Source organism: Myotis daubentonii, chromosome 8 (genome assembly GCF_963259705.1).
Source record: "Myotis daubentonii chromosome 8, mMyoDau2.1, whole genome shotgun sequence".
NCBI classification, from domain to species: domain Eukaryota; kingdom Metazoa; phylum Chordata; class Mammalia; order Chiroptera; family Vespertilionidae; genus Myotis; species Myotis daubentonii.
This window is the reverse complement of record NC_081847.1, coordinates 54,008,103-54,033,692: the sequence shown is the minus strand read 5'-3', so window position 1 is coordinate 54,033,692 and position 25,590 is coordinate 54,008,103. Positions and strand designations below refer to the sequence as shown.

Sequence of the window (25,590 nt, the reverse complement as noted above, 5' to 3'; positions counted from 1 at the left end):
TCCTTTCACGATAATGTCCCGGCCCCTGTGATTCATTCTGTCCCCGTGTCAGGAGACCCGGGGGCTGTGAAAGAGAAGCAGGGGCTGTTGTCTATCACTGACTCCTTGCTGCGGGTCACAGGCCTCCAGGTCTCCGTGTTGTACCTTTGCCAGTCAGAGCCACCCTGAGAACCGAACCGGGGACCTTAGAGAGTATGCGGCCGGGCTGAGGAGGGCCGGCACAGGCGTGCTCCAACCACAGGTTGCACAAGGAGACAGACATGCTTCCTCCTGGCCCTGCGAGGGCCAGCACCCCCACTTACTCATCAATGCTCTCTAGAGTTTCATTTACTTTTCCATTTCCTGGGAAAATCCCTCTGAAGGGTTGTCGCAGATCTAAGCAAACGACACACCAGGGCATGTTTTAAATCTCTTTCTGTGACTGGCTTTCTGACAGTGACACTCCACGGTGGCTTTGCCTGCTACCCGAGGAGGAAGAGACCATGTTAAGGGTGTTGTCTGAGCTTTGGGGAAGCAGGTTTTCTGCGATAGGCCCGTCACAGGCTTTTTTTGAAGCTCACACCCCACACCTGACAGACACTGTTCTTGTCATTTGAAAGCCAGGCAGAAAAGGCAGTGACGTATCCCTGCCCTGCCCCTCCCAGTTCCCCAGGCATGGCTCCGCTCAGGTCAGTGAGGTGAATGGAAGCCTTGAGTCTCCCTCAGTTATGCTGACAGGAGAGAAGTCCCCAATAGAGGGCGCCCCTGCTCTTTCCAGAACCCTTGGGCTCCTTCCAGAGGGGACCCAGGTCTCCAGGTCAGAGCTGTAAAGATGGGTTTGTCCCACTGGAGGGGCAAGTGCAGGCCTACAGGGTCCTGGGGAAGGATAGAAAGTACCACCTCCCTGCTTTCGCCGATAGCACCTTACAGGGCTCAGTCCTGTGCAAAAATCAGGGCAAAATTCTACTGAAATCACTAGAAAATGTCCGCCAGTTCATTGCTCAAACAATGGAGCTAGAATTACCTCGCTGGTCCTGTGGCTCCAACAGAACAGCCCGTGAACTGCCACCTGCGTGATGGGGAGAGGGGTGCCCGCTCACTGTCTACACCCAGATGCAGGGCCTCTCTCAGAAACCCATCGTGACCTATAACAGTCTTTGTACAAACTTGGTATTTAATTATTTGCATGTGCTGTTTTTTTATTTTGCTTGATTTTCTGCTTTGAGGCTCATTTTCCTGAAGATGATGAGGTCACTACGGCCTGGCCTGTGGCATATTCAAGTGATGGAGTGTATGGGGACACCAATTCACCCTGAATCTCTGTCCCTTTCTGCCCCTAAGACAGCCTCTGCAAACTGTTGTATTCACAAGGTCCTGTACCTTGACCACGTGTCCTGAGGCCCAAGCTCTTGACTAGTGAGGAGTTCTGCCTTTAAGCTGCTGCTGAATAGGTGATGTGCAAGCATGTGTGTGTGTGCAAGTGTGCGTGCATGGAGTGTGCAAGTGGATGGATGTGCACATGTGTGTACACATATGTAGTTGTGTATGCACTGTGTGTTGCACATGTAGTGTGTGCATGCAAGTGCGCATGTATGTGTGTTTGTGCACATGTGTGGTTGCATGTGCAAGTGTGCTAATGTGTGCATACATTTGTAAGGGTGTATTTGCACACATGTGCATACAATAATCTTTCCACAAACAAAATACCTCTGACACTCTGTTGCTTTGTTCTTTGAATTATGAGATGCCAAGACTACTTTCACTCCAGTGTTTCCATAGAAACGGAGTCCATGGACATGGGTTGTTGGTGTTGGTGTAGTTGTTCTGAGCTGTAAACGTGAATCCACCTGGTGGTGAAACCAGGACCATGCTGTCCCTGTGGGTTGAGCAGTCTGCTCCCCATTAAGGAGCTCCATCCTCTGAGCCCTCTGTACGTCTCTGCCCTTCCAATGCCCCTGATGAGAGGACCACCCTGCAGGTGTCCCCGGTGACCACAGAGACAGGTGGGGACTCTGGCTGGGCAAACACCAGAGGCCCCGCCGCCCGCCGGCATCCCCGCTCCCTGGGCCACACTGACCTGTCACGGGGGAAACTGGTGTCCTGGCTCCTGTTGGGCTTTCAACACTTCGGAAACAAAAGTCCCTTTCTCACATTCTAAAGAGAGACGGGATGTGTCTCCAAGCAGGGTGTGGGCTCACCCAAGCTCCCAGCACCTTCTCTGTGTCTCCACAGGTGAGGAGGGGGGTGCCCAGCCCAGGAAAGAGGCCGGGCAGTGGGCAGCACGGCTGCGTGCTGGCAGAGAGGGCCCTGTGCCGGGAGGTGGGAGGGGCAGGGCTCGCCTGCTGTGTCCTAGGTTGGCAGAGCACACGCTGTCCTGCTAGGTCCTGGACCGGATGAAGCTGTGGTCCAAAGGAGGCCAGTTCCCAGGGTGGTGACTCAGCAGTGCACCCTGGGAGAGAGGAGGCCACCGCTGCCTGCCCCGTGTGCCCATCCGCAGGTCCTGGCCTTCAAAATGACATGTGCGCTAGGGGTCACTTAAGGCCAACAGAGCCACAATGGGCCAGCTGAGCATCCTCCAGAACAAAGCGATACAGACCTCACCAAGGCACAAGTGGCAGCTGTGATGGGCGTGGCCGGTGGGCAACAGCCTGTCCCAGCTTGAGACCCAGGACTCAGCACCCCATTGAAAGCACCCACATTAGGTTTCCATCAGTAAAAGTTACTATTTCTAATCTCACCCCACATCCAGCGGAATTTGTCATGTGGACTGGGAGCTGCAGTGTGGCTGTGGGACTCTTCTCCCAATTCCTCAGCCACCAAGTCCCCTGGGCTGGTCAGTGGCCAAGAGAAGGACAGTCCCTGCAGAGGGCCCAGTCCCGGGCAGGCAGCTCTCCTCACCTCTCCCAGCTGAGTCCCCACCTCCACCCCCTGCAATTTGGGAGGTGCTATAACCCATGACAAATTGAAATAAGTGAATCCTTGCTTCTCCAATGAATCCTTGAGTTGGTGAGCCACACCTCTCCTTCCTCTAAGAGCATCTCCATCAATATTTGCTAAACTAAAGAAACAAGTCTTTTAAAAGGGAAATGAGCCCTGGCTGGTATGGCTCAGTTGGGCATCTTTCTGTGCACTGAAAAGTTGTCAGTTCAGTTCCTGGTCAGGGCACATACCCAGGTTATAGGTTTGATCCCTGGTGGGGGCACATAGAGGAGGCAAACCAATCAATGTTTCTCTCTCTCTGTGTCTCTCTCTCACCCCATCTCATCCCCTATCTCTAAAATGAGTCAAACATACCCTCACATGAGGATTTAAAAAATCAAAATAAGACAATCCCCAGCTCTGGTTCTGGCTGAATATAGCCTTGCTCACATACCTGCCCCAAGATGCATGGGGTCGCACCTGCCTTCAGAGATCAAAGGCTTTGATGAGAATCAGGTCCCTGGCTCTGCCTGAGCTCTGCCTTGTGTCACTGCTGAGCCATCATGGTGTCACCATGCTCCATCAGTGCTGCTGGGCCCTGACCCCCCCACACCTGTCCCAGCAGGTGACCTCACAGCCCCTGAGCTGTGGAGACAGTGCCAGGGGGCTTTTAGAGCACACAATGGATATGACACGCTCTTAGCAGAATAATTTTATCATTAAGAATGTGAAGGCAATTTAGAGTTGCCTGTATCAGTCACCAGCAAGTGAAATGTAGGTAAATTGGTGTAATTTTGGCACACTGAATCAGAATGTTTCATTAGGTAGATGTAGTGCATCCAGGCCCTTCTTATTTCTCAGGGCTCAGTACAACCATTTTCTCATTCTATTTATAATCTATACTAATAAAAGAGTAATATGCTAATTAGACCGGTTAGACCGGATGTCTTCTGGACGTCCTTCCGGACAGAGCCATGATGGTGGGGGCCGAGGCAGAGGCGGTTAGGGGCAATCAGGCCAGCAGGGGAGAGCGGTTAGGGGCGATCAGGCAGGCAGGCAGGCGAGCGGTTAGGAGCCAGCAGTCCCGGATTGCTAGAGGGATTTCCGACTGCCGGTTTAGGCCTGATCTCACAGGGTTCCCGGATTGGACAGCATGCAGGCTGGGCTGAGGGACACTCCACCCCCGTGCACTAATTTTGTACACCAGGCCTCTAGTCCTATATAATAAAAGCCTAATATGCTAAGTGTCCAGTAGTCCAGTTGTTCACTGCTAATGATATACTAAGGCCGCTCAACTGCTTGCTATGACATGCACTGACCACCAGGGGCAGACACTCTGACCAGTAGGTTAGCTTGCTGCTGGGGTCTGGCCGATTGGGACTGAGCGAGATGGGCCAGACATGCCCTGAAGCCCTTCCACAGTCCCTCCCTGGCTGGCCAACCTCCCGCGTCCCTCCCCGGCCCTGATCATGCACTGGTGGGGTCCCTCAGCCTGGCCTGCGCCCTCTCGCAATCCAGGACCCCTCAGGGGGGCACATTGACTGCCAGGTAGTTCCATCCTATATAATAAAAGGCTAATATGCAAATCAACCAAAGAGTGGGTCAACCAATCACTATGACGTGCCCTGACCACCAGGGGGCAGATGCTTAACATAGGACAGTGATGGCGAACCTTTTGAGCTCAGCGTGTCAGCATTTTGAAAAACCCTAACTTAACTCTGGTGCCGTGTCACATACAGAAATTTTTTGATATTTGCAACCATAGTAAAACAAAGATTTATATTTTTGATATTTATTTTATATATTTAAATGCCACTTAACAAAGAAAAATCAACCAAAAAAATGAGTTCGCGTGTCACCTCTGACACGCATGTCATAGGTTCTCCATCACAGACATAGGAGCTGCCCACTGGTCATCAGTGTGCTCCCACAGGGGGAGCACCACTCAGCCAGAAGCCCTGAGCCGAGCCCATAGCTGGTGAGCACAGTGGCGGTGGTGGGAGTCTCTCCTATGTCTGCAGCAGCACTAAGGATGTCCGACTGCCAATGCCATCAGTCAGACATCCCCCTAGATGGTTCAGTTTTAAATGTTATCTGATTTTATTAGAAAATTTTACCTCTAGTTGAAACCTTTTTATTTAAATTGCTTCAAAAAAAGTGTGTCTTAGTGTTCCATTTCTTTTTCCTGAGAACTCTGTTAGGAACCCAGATGGGGTGGGTGGGGTTACAACCAACCTGTGGTCCGTAACCCGCAGATGGCACAGCATGGAGACAGGATCTGCCACAGGTGCAGGGTCCGGGTGATGGCAGCCACCTTGAGGGGACAGGACAGTGCTCCCTCACACTGATGGGGCTCCTGCTCTTGAGATGCCAGCAACCAGGGGAGCCACGTGGGAGGGTGCCCATCTCCCCAAAAGCAGAGTCAGCCCCAGCACAGTGACTTGGAACTGGACACACTGGCACACTCACACAATATGCAGTCACTGTCACACACTCACGTATACCCTGACACACTCATATACACTCTCACGCATGAAGGAAGGGTTGGAGGGAGGGCAGGGACCACCTGGGCCCCTTGGTGGTGTCATCTCCTCTCCTCACTGTGCAGGGCAGGCTGACACCCCTGGCGGGAGGTCGCTGCTTGTCTGCAAGGGCAGCTGGAGGGACACGGTGTTTTTGTGCAGGAGGACGGTCACCGCAGCCCTGCCCGTGAGCAGTCGGCCCTGCAGGCAGTTGTTGCAGGGTGACGTCTTCTCCCATGTGCTCAGGCAGCACCTTGTCACTGTGGTTTTCTGTGACGTGACTGGACAGAAGGAGGCCCCTCAGGCGTCCCCTCGGGAGAGACAGGTCCTGGTTCTGGCTTTGTGGGCGCATTGTTCCAGGGGACACTGCCAAGCCCCAGGCATCTTACCTTCATTAAAACCGACTTAGGAAAATACATACCTACGATCCTGTTGGAGCAGGGAGCCAGGCTGGGGAGGTTGAGGGAACAAAGGAGAGAGCGGTAGCATCGAGGCAGCTGCCACGAGGGGCAGGGAGGGCAGGGGCGGGGCTGGCTGGGCCCCCGGGGTGGACAGTGAGGGACATGGGCATGTCGCTCAGAAGGGGTGACATGACCCCGAAGCCCTGTGCTCCTGGTCCTTGGGCTTTAGTAATGCCCTTTTAAAGATCGGGGTGCCTGGGTGACCACTGAACTTGGCCCCACAAAGACATTCCTCTGGAATGGCCCAACACTGGCATAAATTCACCAGAAGTTGGCATTTCTAACTAGATAGGTAGATAGATGATAGATAGACAGATAGATAATAGATAGATGATAGATGGATGGATGATAGATAGATAGATAGATAGATAGATAGATAGATAGATAGATAGATAGATACTTCATCCCCAATAAAACATTTTTTGATGAAAACGTTTCATGCACCGCATGTGGACATTTGTAGAGATTCAGGGAAAAGGGGGAGTTTGCAACCCACTGACGCCTTGCTGTGAGCGATGCTGGCCTTGGGGGATCCGAACTGAGCAGGACAGTGACACCAACCCAGCACCCTAGGGTACCTGCTGCAGTGCCTGACAGATGGATGACATTTAGCGAGTCAGAAACCAGGACTACTGGGAAATTACCCAGGACTTGTAGAAAATGACATCAAGTTGTCTGATTAAAATTTAAAATGTTGCAGTGAGTTTCAAGGAGAATTTTTCTTCCATTTCAGAGAACTTGGTAATACACATACATCCATACATATGTGTATATGACTTATCATGACATGCAAATGTTGACTTTCTATGTATGGTAATTTTCTTGTGAAATTATCTATTCAATATTCTTTTTTTTTTTTAATCCTCACCTGAGGATATTTTCATTCCATTGATTTTTAGAAAGTGGGAGGGAAGGAGGAAAGGGGAGGGAGGGGAAGAGAGAGAAAAACATTGATGTGAAAGAAACACATCAATTGGTGGCCTCCTGCACATGCCCTGACTGGGGCCAGGAATCGAACTTGAGACCCCTTGGCCTGAGAGCTGATACTCTTAACCACTGAGCCAACCCAGCCATGGCTATTTATAGTTCTTGCAACAAAACATAAAAATATATTATTGGAGCCCGGCTGGTGTGGCTCAATGGTTGAGCATCGACTTATGAACCAGGAGTTCATGGTTTGATTTCCAGTCAGGGCACATGCCCGGGTTGTGGGCTCGATCCTCAGTGTAGGGTGTACAAGGAAGCAGCTGACCAGTGATTCTTTCTCATCATTGATGTTTCTCCCTCCTCTCTGAAATCAATAAAATTATATTTTTTAAAAAAGATTATTATAAGTACCCATTGTGATTAGGTTAGAATTTTCATAAATAAATCTTCTAAGGTATCTATCTCCACTTGATGAGTAGATGAGTAGACGGAATATTTTCCATTTCTTCAGTCAGATACTTTATAAAGTGTAAATGGTGTGTGATTATATGATCATGAAAAACTATCTCAAAATGATTCCCCAAAAAGAAAATAAAAAACACCCCTCAAAAAAAACAACATCTAAGATATTAGTGTATACACTTTGCTAAAACAATAAATACCTAGAAATAGTTAAAGCAGCAGATAAAGAGATATTTATATTTTTATAAATATCTTGGAATGGCTCCTTTATTCCCATGTATCTAATTATTACACCATCTTTTCTCAAATTAAAAACTCATGTTTTGCTGCCTGAGGATTTTTTGTAAGTATTTCACTGAATATTCATTTACTTAAAGAGTTTTCAAGTTATTTTTACCCTTAAAAGATCGCAGTGGCTGCCGCGGGCTGGTACCGGCTGCCCCGCGGGGCACCTCCTCGGTGCTGGGACCGGCTGTGAAAAGCAGGCATTGTGTGCAGGCCCCATCCCCACTCCAGACCTTTGACACCATTGTTCCTGTGGCTCCCGGGGACACAGTGCTGCAGTTCAGCTCTGCCACTGTCCCCAAGGAAGGATCCGAACGTGACCCTCCCTTGACTAAAACGCCCAAGAGTCAGTGTATGGATGGTTTTCCTTGGGATCCGTGGATTATGCCTGTCCTGCAGCACAGAGTGTGTACACGTGACTGTTTCTGACCCTTTTTCCAGGTAACCAATGATGAAGAGATCCTCTGAACACTTACAAAGGAACAGGAATGTTTTTAGAAGTGTGGTGGTTAAACTTGATACTACGTTTTAGCTAAGAGAGGAGACACCAGTCAAAATGAGTTAAATCTGGACCCCTGCTCCCTGTTCAGTTGATGACAGCAAATGCCAAGGCGAGACAACCTGTTGCCCAGTGTCGAGCTTCTGGAGTGTGTGCCTTTGACCGGCGTAGGAAGGCATACCGCCTTCTGCGCACCCTCTTCCCCTCCTCTCCTTACTTTGCAGAAATTGCAGGTAGCAGTTAGCCATTCATGCATTTGGCGTGCACACATTCCAGAAAGGTCACAGAAAGTGACAGTTGTTTCCGTTTGACTGTGACACCGTTTTTCTTAATCTCCACAGCGGCAGCTCCAGCTCGGACTTGTTTTTGTGGCCCTGGGGTCACGAGAAATGTCACAGCTTTTTGCTAGTTACAAATAGATCATATTGGTTCTTTGGGTTTTTTGCAAGACTTTCGGTGGCAATTCTTCCAACATAAACTATCTTATATTATGTGATTATTCAGAATTGAAAGGAAAGAAAAAAGATAATATGAGAAAATTCTAACACTCAGTTCTTGAAGTTGTACAGGATATATTTGAAGGGCAGGGTAGCTGCATTTCCTCTGTGTAACTGGGGTTTTCTTATTTATATGTGATTTTGCTTTAATATCTCAATGATCAGCACAATTTGCCTCTTTTAAGAGCAGCGAAAGTAAAGTGTGAAAGTAACTTGTAGCGAGGCGGACAAGTGAGGCAGGCGTTGCAGCATCCCCTTACAAGTTCTGCTTATGGAAATGTCATAAACAGAATATGACATTTCATGTTCTTCCCGCGGCTTCTTGCTCTCTGGGTGCAAACATGCGCTGAGGAAGTGCTTGCTCTCTAGCTCCCAACTCCTACCTCTGCAGCTGGCTTGCCCTGACTGTCACTTCTGAGTCAGGGCTGCACCGACTCCTGTCCTCAGAGCTTCCATCGGATTATAGATCACAGAGGTCAACGCACTCTTTCCGCAGAAGGTCAATAGGTTAGGCTTTGCGGGCCCAAGGTCCCTGTCAGTTCACTCAACTGAACTCTGCCTATGGAGATGTTGGCAAATGGGTGTGGCTATTCAGCAACACTATGGGTGGACACTGAAATTTAAATTCCATATACTTTCCACATATCACAAAATACTATTTTTTCCTTTTCCTCTCTTTTTTAAACTATTTAGGAAGGTAAAAACATTCTCAGCTTGCAGGCTGTAGGAAAAAGGAAGTAGGCCAGGTTGGTCCTGGGCACGGTTTGCTGACCGCTTCCCATCACTGCCAATGTGCGCCCTGCTCACCAGGGAAACCACTAGGATTTCCACTCAGCACAGAATGCAAAGGGAGAATGCCGGGGTCCAACCCCAGCGGGTCCAGGGTTCCCCAAAGGTGTGGACGGAGTCGGCGAAGAAGGAATGACATGGAGACAGCGTTCAGTTGATCAGCAGCCTAGCCAGGATCTCTAGCCCGGATCTCCAGCCAAGTTCTGGTCTGGATCTCCAGAGAGGTTCTGCTTCAGATCTCCAGCCATGTTTGGTCACCAGGTTCTAGTCAGGTTCTCTTGCCATATTTCTGTAGTCAGGTTCAGTCCAGGATCTTTTGCCATGTTCTCTCGCTAGGTTCTGTCTCTAGGTTCTGTCTCCAGTTTCTGTCCAGGATCTTTTGCCATGCTCTCTCCAGCGAAGTTCTTCTGTCTCCAGACTCCGTGTAGGTTCTGTCTTCTTGGCTCTCTTCTAAGTTATGTCTCTTTCTGACTTGTTACAACTGTATTTATACCAGTTGATTCAATCCTATCAATCTCTATTACAAAGGTTAGGGCGTTTCTTATCTCCATTCCAGGGAGTAAAGATTATGTAGCTTAAGCATGATTGTTCGTAGTTAAAGTGATTAATTACCCGCCTGGCACTTAGTTGAGGGGTTTTATTCCCTCCCTAACTTCAGGGGAAAATCCCTACCTGGGGATTCAACCTTTCTCGGAGAGGTGACCTTGGTTAAAACACAGCGCCAAGAAGGTGAGCAAACATATTAAGAACAGTATGCCATATATGCCAGGTCCCTTGAAACAGCAAGGATGGACCGCTCCTGGCAGGAGAACTCTGCCGATCAGCCAGTCACAACATCTCTTGTACTTTAGAAATATTACATAAAAAACTAACAGCAGCACCCATCATGTGAATTGACTGATGAATAATTTTTCCATTAAGCAAGTACTATACATACACATGTGATATGTGTGTGCTCATACATACAAGAACATGCACACACACATCACCCACACATGCAGCTGCTCCATGTACAGTGGACAGTGAATAGACAGTCCCGGGTCTGGGAGCTGACCGGAGCCGACCCTCCCTCCCCAGGACCCTGTCATGGAGTGGGAGTGGCAGGAAAAACCACGCACTGGGGAATCAGGAAGCTTGGGCTTGGGTCCTTCCCGCCGTGCACTGTGGGTAAGCCCCCCTGACCTGATCCTCTCAATGCAGAATCGGGTGGTGGTGTGAGGTCTTTGTGAGCACGGAGAAAAGGATGAAGGTGTGTCGGAGAGCTCTTCACCAATAGCACTTCCGCCGTTATGTCGGTCATCAGCGTGGCCAGCCTCTGACACTTCTGAGTGGTGATTCCAGAACTTTCTCCCCATTCTATTTGCCCACCAGGAACGCAGCAGGGGTAGGGCCTGTAGGCACCTGCCCTGTCCACACTGCTTCCAACAAAAGGTGTCCCCTTTGCTTCTGAATCTTTTCCCCCCTCTTACAGATATCTTTGTCTGGGGCTGCTTGGGAGCAGGGCAGCGGCTGAGTGTCGACTCAGCTTGGCCTGTGACACATGCTCAGCACAGGCAGCGAAGGCTTTGCCACTGGATTTGCCCTTTGATCTGACCTGTGACCAGAGGCAACCCCTAGGTACCACTCAGACCACATGGGTGCAGGGAGTCAGGTGGTTTGGGGCATGTGTTTCAGCTTCTCTTGTGGCATTTCTAGTCCACAAAAGGCAGCAGGCAGCACGGACATCTCCTAGGTTTCCGGGAAGGGCGGTGGGAGCTGAGTCTGGGGTGGGGGTGGGAATTGGACCTGAACCCGCTCAGAGCCCGAGAGGGCTCTCCCACCTCGTCACATGCCGGAAGAGGCCCCCACCCCACAGACACCCTGGTTCCCGCCTGGGGCTGGACTCTGGGCCAAGTTATCCTGCCTGCATGCACTGAGCAATGTTGGGGACCCGATGGCTGGCGGGAGGCAGCAGGCTGAGCTCTAGGCCAGGAATGCGATTCCTCCCAGCCTTTTCCAGCTCAGGGATTCCGTGAGGAGTTTCAGGGTGTGACCCCTCATGTCAGATGGGACTGTGACTTCCACACAGGTCAGAAATGAGGTCACTGCTCCCTCCTCTCATGTAATAAAAGCTACTGCTGATCACAGGACACGGCGGGAGGGTCTCGTGGCCATTTGGAAAGATGACAGGGCCGAAGGGCCAAAATGAGTCAAAGTGAAGAAAATGACCAGGTCAGGGCCGGGAGCTCGGCTGGGGACAGCCTGCTTCTCTGTGGCGGCTGAACATCATGGTTGTCGGGACAAAGTTACTGTAAGAAACGATTGATGCTGCACATGGAACGGAACCCATGTGCATACCGGGCTCCATCTTAAATCTCATTATCTTTACGACCCCTGTGCTGGGAAGCCGGGCATGTGGACTGTCACACCCCTTGTGCAATGAAGAAACACGGGCCCAGAGACACGCACGATGGAGCCCCCAGCCCCAACACTGCTGTGGGAGGGTTCAAGGGGTGAGCTATTTAGAGCAAATAAAAACTATATGTTCTGGGCACACAAAGGAGGCATTTGAGAGAGCTGGGTGGGTTGATAAGACTTGTTTGTAAAGAGGTTTTAAAGCAACCTCGGGGTAGCCGGGCGGGCAGCCGCATGCCTCTCATAGCTGCAGGATGTCTGCCATAGCACATCCACGGCACAGCGAGGCCTTTTGTTTCTCTCCCCTCCATGGTGACCTCCTCGGCGCTGGCCCACAACGACAAATTCCAGGGCCCGCAGGCCCCTCTGCAGAGAGCAGCCTGCTGGGCGGGCCGGAGACATGCCGGTACCCCGTGTCCCTTCTTCTGAAGTCAGGGTGGCCAGCCAAGCAGGGTCCTGTGCTCTTAGCATGTGCCCCCCGCCCCTCGCCCTCACCCCTCTGGACAGCGTGCTTGTCTCCATCATTTTGGCTTGAAGGAGCAGAGCTCTTCGGCCCAGTTCATAGCGCACGGATTTAAGGCAGAATGGAGTCCCCACCTGTCCTCATATGGGGGGCAAGAGTTGAGTGCTTAGGCTCTGGTCCCAGGCACCTTGTCCCTAGTACATAGCTGGCAGCCAGCACCGGGCTTCTGCAGGGGCCCCTGGCAGGAACGGCCTGGGTCCAAGTTTGATCAGAGCCCCGCGGGGCCGACGCTGGGACCCCACCAGGACACCAAGATGGAAAGGGGCTGCCGGACCCCAGCAGGACTGCCATGTTGCTGTCCTCTGGGACCCAGCACATCCTGTGGGGCAGGACAGTCTCCTGTTTGACAACACAGATTAGCTCAGTGTCAGGAGCCTCACGGGCTGGAAAGTAACCTGGGGGTTTTGTTAGGCAGTAAATGACCAAAGACGGGAGTGGCCACGCTGTCCACACTGGAGGACATGGGCGTGGGGTGCACATCCCCCTTTGCCGTGTGAACTTGAAACAGTCAGAGGCCTTAAATAGGGCCATCTGGTCACCTACACTGTGCAGGTGGGTCAGAAAGGGCCTACACATACTCCCCAGCACTTTATTCTGAGACCAGGTTTTTCCTGTTCTTTCGATTCCAAATTGCCTTTATTCTGTAGTGAAATCAGGGACTATTCCATGGGGGCTATTGTTTCTCTTCATGTCTTCGCTGGAAAAATGGAAACTTCTCAGAGTTCTGGGAGGCAGCATGCACACCCATCATCCTCACCCCTCATTTTCACCACTTTCCTGGTCTGTGAAGTCTGGGTCGCCTGATGTACGGGAACAACGCGCACACACAAACCAACAGTGATGACCTCTGGTGAGCGAAGCCTCACAGCACCTTTCCAAGGTGTAAAAATTGGCAAAGCCCCTATTAGCGGAGCAATGATCATTTTTCAGATTACATTACAGATGTGATCTGTAATGTGTCTCATTACAGATCTGATCGGCCATGAATATGAAATGTATTAAAGTTCCCTAATGACATTAAAGTTGGATGATCCTTACATCTAACATTTTTAGACCTCTTATCATAGGAGAAAAAATTAAATTAATTGTAGTAAAAAGCAGGGCACTGTCACCTTCATCTTGTCACGCGAGGTTAGTTATCTCGCAGTTAAGTTTTATCAGCTGGCCGGCACACACAGAGCGGTCTCTGCATTCTGTGTCACTTTGGCTTGGAGAGCAGTCTGGTCATGCTCTGAGTAACTCTATGAATGCTTTCTGTTCCTGCTGACCTGGGAATCCCTGGCATTGAGGCAAGAGCAAACTCGGGAGGTAAACCAAGGTGGAGCTCACACCACCTCACCCCTACAGACAGGTGTGTGTGCACAGCTCTCACTGAGGGGACAGCACCCTCCCAGGTCAGCCCAAAGGGATGATGAGCCCCCGAAGCCAAGCACCAACAGCAGCAGCAAGCGCTGTCACGGGAGAGGAGTGACAGGAGGCACTGGGGGCACACAGTGCCCTCAAACACAGAAGTTGTGCAGCCCCACACACCACAGCAGGTTCAAGGTCATTGGCATGTTTGAAACTGAACTTCACTTCTAATCGCCATGGCTGCGAGCGGCTGAGTGGGGCGGGTCACGGACGCTCGCAGTGTGGGAGTTAGGAGGGTGGACCTCAGCCACTGGGAGAGTGAATAACCTGTGGCCCACTACCCTGTGGCCTATTTGAAAAAGCAGAACTGGGTGCCGTCCATATGCATCCTGATTTATTGGGCCTGGAGGAAGCCACGGGAGGTGGGCACCCTGCCTGCCTGCCTGCCTGCCTCCTGCCTGCAAAGGGTGACGTCGGTGGGAGCAGCTGGACTCAGGGCGTAAGCCGGGCCACCATCGCCTTGTGCTGGAGCCCCTCAGTCTTGACAGCTACCAGTCTGGGCCCACAGTCGACACTGTCCCTGATGTCACCATCCTGCATGGCGGTGTCTCTCTGCCATCCTGTGATTTTAATATCCCACCTTCCAAGGGCTGTTGCCGGAAGTTTTCTGGGCCTCATCCTGGCAATTAGATCGAGGTGTTACTGCTTTTTAAATAAATTTTCTCACAGCTCCTGTGGAATGTGCACTAAGGCGGAGTGCTGTCAGTGACGCTCCCGCCACGTCAGATCCCAGCCTCACAGGGCGCCACAGGCTCGGCGCCGTGACCAGCGTCTCGCTGAGAGCTGGGCATCGGCTGTAACAGGATTAAAGCTGATATTAATTGACAAAATGACACTGCACTTGGCCTTCCAAAACCACAGCACAACCACAGATTCCGACTTCCCCCTCCCCTTGTGCGAGGGAGCAGCTACTTTCAGGGCACAAATGCCCATCTCTGCGCCTCACAAACAGCCACATTCAGGGACACAAAGCCCGACTGTGGTGAAAACGTTGGTATTCAGATGTGCTCATGTTTGGTTAATGCGTTGAAGCCAGTACAATGTGGCCCTTGTTTTCCTCCACATTTGCATGGGTGCATATGAGCCGCAGAGTCTGAAGCACAGCTAGAAAGCCGGGCTCTTTCTGTGGGACCCAGGAATGAGCTTCGCGCCCTGCAAACCCTGCAGCTCCGTGCCGGCCATGGCTTCTTCCTGTGGCCGCGGTGCGATGCGGCATGTTCACGGGTGTGTTGTAAATGCCGGTGTTCCCTCCTGGTGAATTAAATCGGTGGTCATGGAAGATGTGCTGGGTTCTATGTGCCATGTTTCCAAGGCGTGAGCATGGCTGCATCAGGCAGCTCTCCCAGGAGCATGGATGAGGTCACGGTGGTCCTGGTGCCAAATGTCTGCCTTGGGCTTCCTAACTTGCACATGTTCATGATATTTGCTTGGAGTAAGTTACTGTGCTTTGCAAATACAGGCCTGTACGTCAACTGCATGACAACTGTCCCTCATGGGACAGCCTCTTGACCCATCTAACTACCTATCCACCCACCTACCACTTACTGAGTATCTAATATGCACCTAGTGAATTTATTGAAAGAGGGTAGAACTCTTTGCTTTTTGCTGTTTATGTGTGTGGAAGTATGTGTTGTGGACATACAACCCTCTCAAACATAGGTGACAAAGGAAACGACCCTGCATCACGTGGTGTGCACAGTCATCCCTGGATGGTCCCCTTCCTCCCCAGCCAGGGCACCCGCATCTCTTCTAGAGGCAGCCCCTCAGCCTGAGCCCACCTGAAGTCTGGCCCCCCACACATGCCTGCTAGTGCCCCCCACCCCGCATTGTTCTAGGAGAGGCCAGCCACTTGCTCACCCCTGAAAGCCCAGCACAGTCTGGCCGGTCCACCATCTCCCGCCACACCTCTCCCCTCCCCACCAGCTCCCACCTCAGACTCCAGGCCTCTGCTTCTTCCTGGAGCACACACCGAGCTTAGTCTGCCCAGGCCCCATCCTGGGGTCCTTTCCTCCATAGTAGCACCCCCAGTGCTCACACGGCCACAGTCTCCTTTCCCCCGTGTTCCTCCAGCGGCCTTCCTGAACCCTGACCCTGCTCTGTTTTCTTTCATATTATAACTTGGTATGAAATTACATATTGTATCCATTTCCTATGTCTGTCATAACAAATTACCACAAACTGGGTGACTAAAAACAACAGGAATTTCTTTTCTCACAGTCTGGACGCCAGAGGCTGAATCAAGCTGTCGACAGGACCACACTCCCGAAGGCTCCAGGGGACGGTTGTCTCCTGCCTTCCGGTGCTCCTGGCAAGCCTTGGCATCTTGTCTTGTAGACACATCAGCCCAGTCCCTGCTTGTGTCGTCCAGCAGCCTCTTCCCCATGTGCCTGTATCCAAATGCCCTCTTCTTAGAAGGACACCGGTCCTCGGGCCAGGCCCCCCCTCCTCCAATCTGACCTCAGAGTAACTTGATGATACCTACAAAAGGCCCTGTTTCCAAATAAGGTCACATTCATGAGCACCGGGGTTAGGATGTGGACATACTGTTTGGAGGGATATTATTCAACCCGTACATACATTGTTATCTATGTTCATGAGACAAGGACTCCTCTTGTTCATCACTATAACCCGAACATCTGGCACAGGACATTGCACTTATTAGGGGAATGTGGATGGGAGGATGAGTGGGTAGTTGGATGGATGAGTGGGTGGGTGAATGGATGGATGGGTGGGTGGGTAGATAGGTTGGGGGTGGATGGGTGGATGGATTGATGGGTGAGTGGATGGGTGGGTAGATGGTTGGATAGGTGGGTGGATAAATGGGTGGGTGGGTGGATAGATGGGGAGTGGATGGGTGTGTGGATGGGTGGGTAGGTGGATGGGTGGATGGATGGGTAGGGAGTGATTGGTAGGTAGATGAGTTGGGGGTGGATGGGTGGATGGATTGATGGGTGGGTAAATGGATGGATGGGGAATGGATGAGTGAATGGGGAGTAGATTTGTGGATGAATGGGGGGGGTGACTGGATGGATGGGGGTGGATGAGTGGGTGGGGAGTGGATGGGTGGATGGATAGGTGGGTGGCTAACCAGATGAATGGCTGGACAGATGTGTTGGGTAATGTCAGTGAACAGATTGTCGGACAGTCAGGTGAATGGGTGGTATTACAGGAAAGTGTGAGTAAACCACATCTCTGTAGATGAGTAATAAAGCTCACAAGAAACTCATATTCATTCATTTAAACCTAACTTATAACTTGAGAGCAAAACATCTGTATTGTCATTTTGGGGAGAAACACTATTTTTTTGTAAAAAGCAATGAACTGAGACACAGCGTGAAATGCCCCATTTCCCTGCGGACGTTCGCACTGTTGCTGCTCCCAGTGGAGAAGCCGGAACACAATGTCCTGACTGAGCGTTTCACGTGGGGCGTCCAGTGGATTCTGGGCAGGAATTCTATGCCCGTTTCTCTGAGGCGGGAATTGCAGAAAGGGGTGGGAAGCTCCCTTTTCACCAAGAACACTGAAAACGCCTGTTGTCAAATAAATGCTCCCAGCATGTTCGCTTACGCCCCGGGGGCTTTCCGGGCGTATATGTCCCACAGAGGTGCCCACCATCCCAGGTTCTCAAAATGGAGCAGGGGCAGCTCCCAAGGGAACCTTTGCCAGGATCGCTCTGTGCTCGGCCGCTCGGCCAGGAAGCCCCCTGCACCTCAGGTAGGGCCCCAAATCTGGAGTGGCAGGCCGTTCCCGGGCCCCTGGGGCACAGAACTGCAGCCAGGCTGCCCGGCCCAGGCTGGTGCCCAGGCGGATTGGCTGCCACGGCTCCATGGCCGAGGGCTCTCTGTGGGTTTTGTAGGAGACCCACGGAGCATCGGGGAAGAAAGCGGCATTGTCCTGCCGCTCTGCACGGCCCTCATTCACATCTCACTGTTGTTTGCAGGAGAGGCAGATGTGGGCCAGAACAATGGGCCCTGCTCTCGGGACACAGCGGTGACAGACTCCAAGCGCACAGCGGACCCAAAGAATGCCTGGCCGGACGCCAACCCAGCTGACCCTGGCGGCCGCCCCCACTTGGTCCGCCTCTTCTCCCGAGATGCCCCGGGGAGGGAGGACAACACCTTCAAAGACAGGCCCTCAGAGTCAGACGAGCTCCAGACCATCCAAGAGGACAGTGCAGCCGCTCCCGAGGGCCTGGATGCGATGGCGTCACAGAAAAGACCCTCCCAGAGGCACGGATCCAAGTACCTGGCCTCCGCCAGCACCATGGACCACGCCAAGCACGCCTTCCTCCCGAAGCACAGAGACACGGGCTTCTTCGACTCCCTGGGGCGCTTCTTTGGAGGTGACAGGGGTGTGCCCAAGCGGGGCTCGGGCAAGGTGAGCTCTGAGGAGTGAGGAGCCTTTAGTGTAAATGGAAAGGAGGGAGTCCGCGGCGTCCTGAGCCACAGAGGCGATGCTCTTGGCTGTGTAAGGTGTCGTCCTTTCTGGAAATGCTTTCTGGCTCGTGGGAGGGGCCAGGGCTGCTGCTCCTATGATTTCCACTTAACTCACCCTCTTCCTCCTCCTCTCACAAGGGATTGCCCTCAGGATGTGGCTGGGGGACGCAAGGTCCTACTGAGGTCTGCATCCCTGGGGCGGGGTGGACGCGGCACTGCCCCATGCCCGCAGGTCTCCTGTGTCTTACCCTCGGGCTTTGTGGCTGATTTTGCTTCTGCTGCCCATGCTGTGGGCTTCACCAGTGGGTCATGCTCATTTTTTCTTGGACTGAGTGCTGCTCGCGTGGTGTTGCTTTGCAACAATAATGTGATTGAGGTCTTTGGAGCAAGCTCGATACTTAAATCTGCCTTGAGCAAGCCTTCTCCCTCGTCTGAGTTGTTTAGTGGAAGAGGGTGGAGGGATAAGCGCGTGTATCTATGAATCAAAACTGTACTATTTTGTGATTCCGTTCATTTGAATATAGAGTCTATGAAGTTTCATTATTTAAATGTGCTGCAGATTAAAATGTATCCCAAGGCAAAACGTCCCTCCTGTGGGCCAGTTTCCGGCAGTGTGTCCGGACTTGGTGGTGAATAGGTCCTCGGTGGCGAGAGTGTCATGAATCCCCAAGTGGCATTCTGAGAGCGCACATGTGGCATGTCACGTGACTTGTTGGAGTGTTGGGTGGCCGGGTAATTGGGAAAGGAGAAAGGTTTGCAGAAAAACCCCCGGCTTATTGGATGCACTCACAGGCCCCATAAAATGCAGCTTGTCTTCCAACTGGGACTGTGCGTGTTCAGCAGGGCCTTGGAGAGTGTGAGAGGCTTTGAGTGTGGAGCAGCGGGCCCTCGGCCTGGGAACAGCATCCCAAAAACCCTGGGCTACTTGGAGTTAAGGAGTTTCTAAAACGTGCTTTCGTCTCCTGTGACCGCAGTGCTGAAATGATTGGCGATCATGAACTTGTTGGAGATGACAGGTGTCAGTTGTGCGATGTGACAGTGCTTGGGGTTCCAGGCACGGGTCGCATCTTCGCTTGCCATGGCTTTAGGTGAATAACCCTTGGTATACCTAAAGGCTCATGGCCTTCATCTCTGGTCGGTTCCTCCAGTGCCTGTCTGTAGCCATGTGCCTTGATTTTGGGCCGTCTTCCCTCCCCTGCAGCGTCAGTCATCTGACCCACTTCTCATGCTAACTTCAGTCTGAGCTGCTTTTCCGAGCACACCAGCCCTGGCTGCCCACGGAAGGCTCGCTGTCATGCTAGGCAACCCACGTGCACGCAGCATCGCCGGTTCCGAAACCTTAAGCTCCTCCAAGGGGCAGGAAAACCCTACTTAAACTGTGCAGAAAAGATTCAATAGCCGGAGAGCATATATTATAAAATAAGCTTCATTCCAGGGTCATGGTCTCAGTTAAAATAAAATCGTGAATGCATTTATCTCCATCATTGTGACTTTATCACAAAAGGGATATATATATAAGCACATACACGTTTTTCCCCCTTCAGGGAGAATTACAACTTTTGTTGCTTTAAATCTCTTATGTGCTTCAATATTTTCAAAGAAAAGATTTTAGTTTCAGAAGTGGGCACCGGCTGTGCAAATAGCATTGCCAGATTACCAAGGATTCGGAAAAATGAGAACATTTACCACACAGGACTTTTAAAAATGAAAACAATGTTTAAGTAGTTGCTTTAGGCTTTTGGAAGTGCCCGTAGTGTTCACTGCTGACTGAGGAATAAAGGCTTTAAAATGACCAGCCTTTTTCCCTTTGATGCCTAAGGCATTGATCAGTTTGCCGCAGAACTGCGTGGTTGCTGATGACAGACACGGGGTAGATGCCTCCTGTGCAGGGTCTTTGCGGAGAGCATGAGTGAGAACTCCTGGCAATGTTTGTTCAGCTCACCTGTTGATTGTCAGTCTTCATTTGCTTTTAAACACTGGAGAGGTGAGCTTAATACACTGCACCCCCAGCAGCCCCAGAAGTGTGTGGGCTTGAGTGGGGTGAGCTGCTAGGGAGCTCCGTTCTGGTTTTGTTTCTTCTTTGCTCTGTCTATAACTCAGGAGAGCCCTCACTTTATATGCCAGAAGGGTCCTTTGGATTGAAGCTTGAACATAAGGGAATCCCCAGGCCTGGCTATTGTCCACAGAGCCCATGTCACCATTTCTAAGATAAGCACTTGAGGTTCACAGGATGCCAATGGGTGTCTGCAGGCCTGGTGGCCGCCTGCTCTGCCGGGCATGTGTCTGGGGAGCGTAGCTATTCGGCTCGCCTGTCTAGAGTAGGTTTGCTGGTGGAATTGTGCAGGACGGCTCAGAGCGATGCCTGGACAGAGACAGGGGACATGCTGCCCTGGGCACACCGCCCCCCCACCCCCGGCCCTGGCCGGGGCTGCCTCCAGTCCTGGGAATGCACCCCACACCTACTCTCTGTGTGGCAGGGACTTGACATTCAAGGAAAGGACATTATAAATTCCTTGAGGAGGCAGAATCTTTGGGAGCCACCGTGAAAAGTGCATTGACGGAGAACACGCTCCTTTGTTGGAAGAGGGAAGAGAGGGCTGTTGTTGGCTCAGCGCCAGGTTCCCAGCCCCCGGATGTGGCGCCTGTGAGGCATGCTGGGCATTGAGGACGAGATCAGAGTGAGCTGGTGGGTTTGGAAAGGGTGGCTCTCCGAGGCCGCATCCTCCCCTCCTGCTCTGTGGAGCCTGTGCCGCCAGCGTCACTCCTGGGCCAGGCTGGGCCGCGGCTGCTCAGGCCTCGCTGACCAAAGCCCAGAAACCCAGCTGTGGAAACTGAGTGTGTCCCTCTGTAGGGGGACTAAGTAGGAAGGTTTACGAATAGCCAGCTGGACACAGGTAACCCTGGACAGCTTCCGGTGGGATGCTGCGGGGACACCGATCTATTTCTCCATCTCGGCACACTTCTAAACGGGCTCCCAAGCTAGCTTCTGTCCTGATGATTTTACCTATTTTACTCTACTCACTCTACCTTCACAGCCGCATGTGTAAGTGTTCCGTGATTCAGTATTACTTCTGTACCTCGAATGTGGGTCGTGTGAAGCATTGTCATTGAATGCTATGGGGTCGAATCAATCTTGTCTGTTAACCACAGTATTCTGTTTCCTGATTTTTGCCACTGCATTTTAATTTCATTTGGCCACATTTCAGTTCTACAGTAACTTAATTCTTCATTGTTAACATGATACCCTAATTGTGGCGGTATACTCTGTAACCCTGTGGGGAGTGTCACCCTGGGAGAAGGCACGAAGGACACAGTGGGACGCAGCTCAGTGGTGCCATCACCCTGCGTGGGCATCCGGCCCCAGGGTCTCTGCCAGGGGCCCTGCACTCACTCCCTTCTACGCAGTGTGTTTGCTCACAGGAGTGCAACGATGCACCTGGAACCACACAAAACCTCCGTGTGAGTCTCCATGGCAACGACCCTGCCACTCAGTGCATCCGTTTGCCAAAAGATCTTTCTAGAAGAAAGCATAATGTGGCGGTGGGTGCATTTGCTTCTGCACCCCAATACAAATGTTCGGAGGTTTCCTCCAGGGATTCGTTTTGAAGTGTCATTTCCTGATCAGTTATTGATCAAAGGTGTCCCGGGCTTGGCCACCAGCTCCTGACTGTGTCCTCTGCCGCCCCCACACCCTCAGTTGTCCTCTGTACTGCCATAGGCCACAGTTCAATCAGACCTGACATCCCCTTGCGTGCGGAGATCGTGCTGCGTCCTACCAGTGACACGTCTGTAAATACTGTGGCGCCTTGAGTGGTGATTGCCTCCCAGTGATTATATTCCCATTTGATTTTGTGATGACATTTTGCTTGTTATCTTCTTTGTTTTTGTGCATTTATTAAACATTTCCACAGAGGATGGTGTACTAACTGCATGTGAATTTTTTAAGTTGTCCTCTTTGGTGTGTCCCTCCCTTACTAAGCACATGGTTTCCGTGGCTCCTGATCCAGCTGCCGACAGGTGAGTCCGGGGCCCAGCACCCGCCTCTGCACCTGAGGTCACAGCTCCTCACTGGTCCGCCTTCATCAAAGACGTCTGACTCCTTTGTCTCCACGGCCAGTCGGCGTCTGGTCCTGCTGTCAGGGCTGCTGGGTTCTGCGTGAGGTTTCCGTGTCGCCCTCAGAGTGCCGCCCTGCACACATAGGGAAGTGGCGCCACATCGACGCGGGTCCTGTGTGTGTGCCACACCGTACACAACAGCATTTGCTGCGTGAGCGTGGGGGAGGGGGGCTGGGGTGCACTCGGTGGCAGGGAACACTCGGGAACCTGGGGACAGGGGCTGGCTCTTCCGAAGGACGGCTGAGAGTCTCAGAGGTTAAGGGTGAGCTTGGGGCCCCTGGCAAACTAGACGTGAACGCGAAGATGTGACAAACTTCTACTGGTCTTCCGTCCTCGGTACACACGTCCTGCACAGCCCCTTCCACTCTCCTCTGGGTAAAGGGCAGCTCTGACGGGCTGATGGAGAGTCAAGCCCGACCTCGGCAGGGTCTGCCACATCAGGGAAAACCAGCCACGGGGAAATCACGGAGGAGCTGAGGGAGCGTTCAGGAACTGTGGGAGTCTCTCATCAACGTCTCTAGTGAGGTTATCTTAGAGGTTCCCACGGTGTCTCACTAAATGCTCTGAAAGCATCCCAATTCTCAGAAAATAGTAAAAAAAAAAAAAAAAAAAAAAAAAAGAAAAGGCAAAAACAATGAGCCCTTCTGATCTCCATGAACGCAGGCCGGACAAGCAGATCTCTGCACGAGGCTGTCCCGCCCTCGTCTCCATCTTGTTGGGGCCTGGCTCCTGTTCCCACTCCTCCCAGGAGGACGTTCTGCATTTCCAAGCAGGCCGACACCTCTCACTGCACAGACAGACGGACAGCTGTCCTCCCCTGGCCCCTCCGGGATGGGCCGGGCTGAGGCGGCGTGTCTGTGTGCCAGCCAGTCCCCAGGGCCGGCGACCTCAGGGCCGCAGCCCGTCCCGGCCGGGCCCTCCTTCCCTCCTGCGAGGCCAGCGCCCAGACATCCACATGTGACAGCGAGGATGCCGAGCCAGGCGTCTCAGAGCTGCTGCTCCCCGTGAGGAAGGGCATTGTCTCAGGTCAGGGAGCAATCCGTTAAAACCTTCCCTGCCCAGTGACCACGTGGGACCAGGTCCTGATGCGGACCTGCCTGTCCCTGCCTGTGGAGGCTCACCGCTCCCCGTGGGGACAGCCAGGCCTCGTCACGGCAGAGACCACCACAGGCTTGTCCAGTGGCACATGCCCTAAAACAGACAATCGTCTCACTCATGCAAGCTCCCAGCGCCGGGAACTAAAGCTCCAAGTGTTTCCTGCTGCCAGAGAAACGGCCTCTTGCACAGAGACACGAGTGCGGGGTGGGGAGGAGGTAGCTGCGTGGCCAAGCTCACGCCCACCACAGACTCGCCTCTGGACTCCCGAGGGTGCTCACGGTGCAGCAACATTTCTGGGAGGCAGTAACGCGTTCCTGTGCCGTGGCTACTGTTTATCTCCATGAAAACCAGAAGTGAACCTGGTTACTAAAAACCCATTTTCTCGTAGCCAATTCAGGACTTCCCTTGAAACTGTTGGCATTGATGTTGTCTGCCAGGCTCTCTCTCTCTCTCTCTCTCTCTCTCTCTCTCTCTCCTCTCTCTCTCTCTCTCTCTCTCTCTCTCTCTCTCTCTCTCTGCCTCTCCTCCCCCCTCTCTCTCTCCCATTGGCTGTGGACAGTTAAAAAGAGGGACTTCTCCAGGCTGTTTGCTTTGCTTCTGTAATGTCCTCTCAGCCACGTCACTCAAAGCTGCCGGGACTGTCTCCTAGCCGATGAAAGAGCGGCAAACGCGCTGCAGGAGGACTTAGGACAGTTGAGTTAAGGTGAACTCATTGCTCATGTCAAGGACTATTAAGTCCTATTCATATTAGTCTCCTAAACGTCACCACCACAAGGAAGAATGTGAGAGCCCGTCACGCGCGTGGTTGCCTGCAGCGAGTCTGCGCACCTGTCGCTCCTAAAATGATGTCCTTATACTGAGGGCCCAACAGTGACGGCCACCGTTCCACCCCCCCCCCCCCCCGCACACACACAGCAGGCGTGGGTTCCACCGGTGGGTCCAGTGCAAAGGCTGACACACCTGCTATGAAAGTGAGTTACACTCTGCGAATAAACGGGTGTGGCATTTACTGCATTTGAGGCTTCAAAAGGCCCTTGCAGGGCTTTGCATCGGATGGGGAGCTGCTTTCTTTACTGTTTCCTAGAACCCTTGCATGTCCGATGCCAGCTACAATTTGAGAAGACTTGGTCACCCAAGGAGATACAGGGCCTCAGAATAGACACTAAAGGAAAGACTTCTTCCCTGAGTCTGTTCTCTTGTCCCTTTCCTTCCGTCATCCATCGGCCCCGTGTTCACGGAGCTGGAGCTCTGTCTTCTCCTTCCCTGGGTCCCTTCATCTTCATCCCTCACCTCTCCACGCCTCTGGTCCTCTAACGCCCACCTGCCTACCCCTCCTCACACCTGGGGTCTGGCCTCGCCCGGTCAGGAGGGACGCTGCGGAGGACTGGGGGCGCCACCAGCGCTGCCCGTGGACTCAACCGGCCACTCTGTGTCCCCTGGCAGGTACCCTGGCTCAAGCAGGGCCGGAGCCCTCTGCCCCCTCATGCCCGCAGCCAGCCCGGGCTGTGCAACATGTACAAGGTAAGACGCGCCGGCCGCCAGCTCCTCCGCACGCCACGCCGCAGGCCACATCCCCATCGTGGTCTGTCAGTGCAAGTGCCGTGGGCGCTGTCCAGGGCCCCCTGTCCAGGGGGCTCCGCAGGCCTCACACAGGGTCTGCAAAGGCCCTGGGGAAAGCCAGCAAAGGACAGTGTGGGAAGACAGAGAGGAGTCCTGGGGCAGGGGAGAAGCCGCCCTGGTCCCCGCGGGGCAGGGCAGGGCAGCGGACAAGCCCTGGAATGAGCTGACTGAGGGCACTTCCACGGGGCCCAGGGCAGACGCAGCGCTGGACTGGCGAGGTGACCTGTGACCGTGGCGCTGACCTGCCTGTGTTCGCAGCTCGGTGATAAACCAGGCCCGGCAGATACTGAGCCCACAAATACCAGTGAACTTAAGCTCCTGTAGGATCGGTGCCCTGGGGACATGGTCACGGGTGCTGTGCTCCCCTGAGCTCAGCTGAGCTCCCTGGGCTGGGGGACATGGTGGTCATCGGTCCTCCAGCTCCTGAGTGGAGACGGCCACTGCTCAGAGCTCTAGTGACGTGTGGACGGCAGGGAGGGAAGGGGACGGGGACCCAGCGGAGGCCCCACGTCAACCCCGAGTCAGGCTGCCTCTCAGCAGGTGGGCGGCCAGCACACCAGGTCCTGTTGCAATGACACATTCAGGAGGCAGCAGGCCCTGCGTGTGGGCACCTGGGAAATAGAGAAGGTGGAAACACGTGCTCAGTACAGGAA

At 52.8% G+C, this 25,590-nt stretch overlaps 1 protein-coding gene across 5 annotated transcripts in view; it reads left to right on the top strand.

The window, feature by feature from the left end:
* Positions 1–25,590, top strand: part of MBP (myelin basic protein) — a 75,520-nt gene that overhangs the window by 28,570 nt on the left and 21,360 nt on the right. For 3 of the 5 annotated variants that reach the window (XM_059706399.1, XM_059706396.1, XM_059706395.1), the window contains exons 4-5: positions 17,608–18,044; positions 24,761–24,838. In XM_059706399.1, the coding sequence (XP_059562382.1) occupies positions 17,608–18,044; positions 24,761–24,838 (515 nt within the window). The remainder of the gene's footprint in view (positions 1–17,607; positions 18,045–24,760; positions 24,839–25,590) is intronic. The other 2 variants (XM_059706398.1, XM_059706397.1) reach the window with 1 other exon arrangement.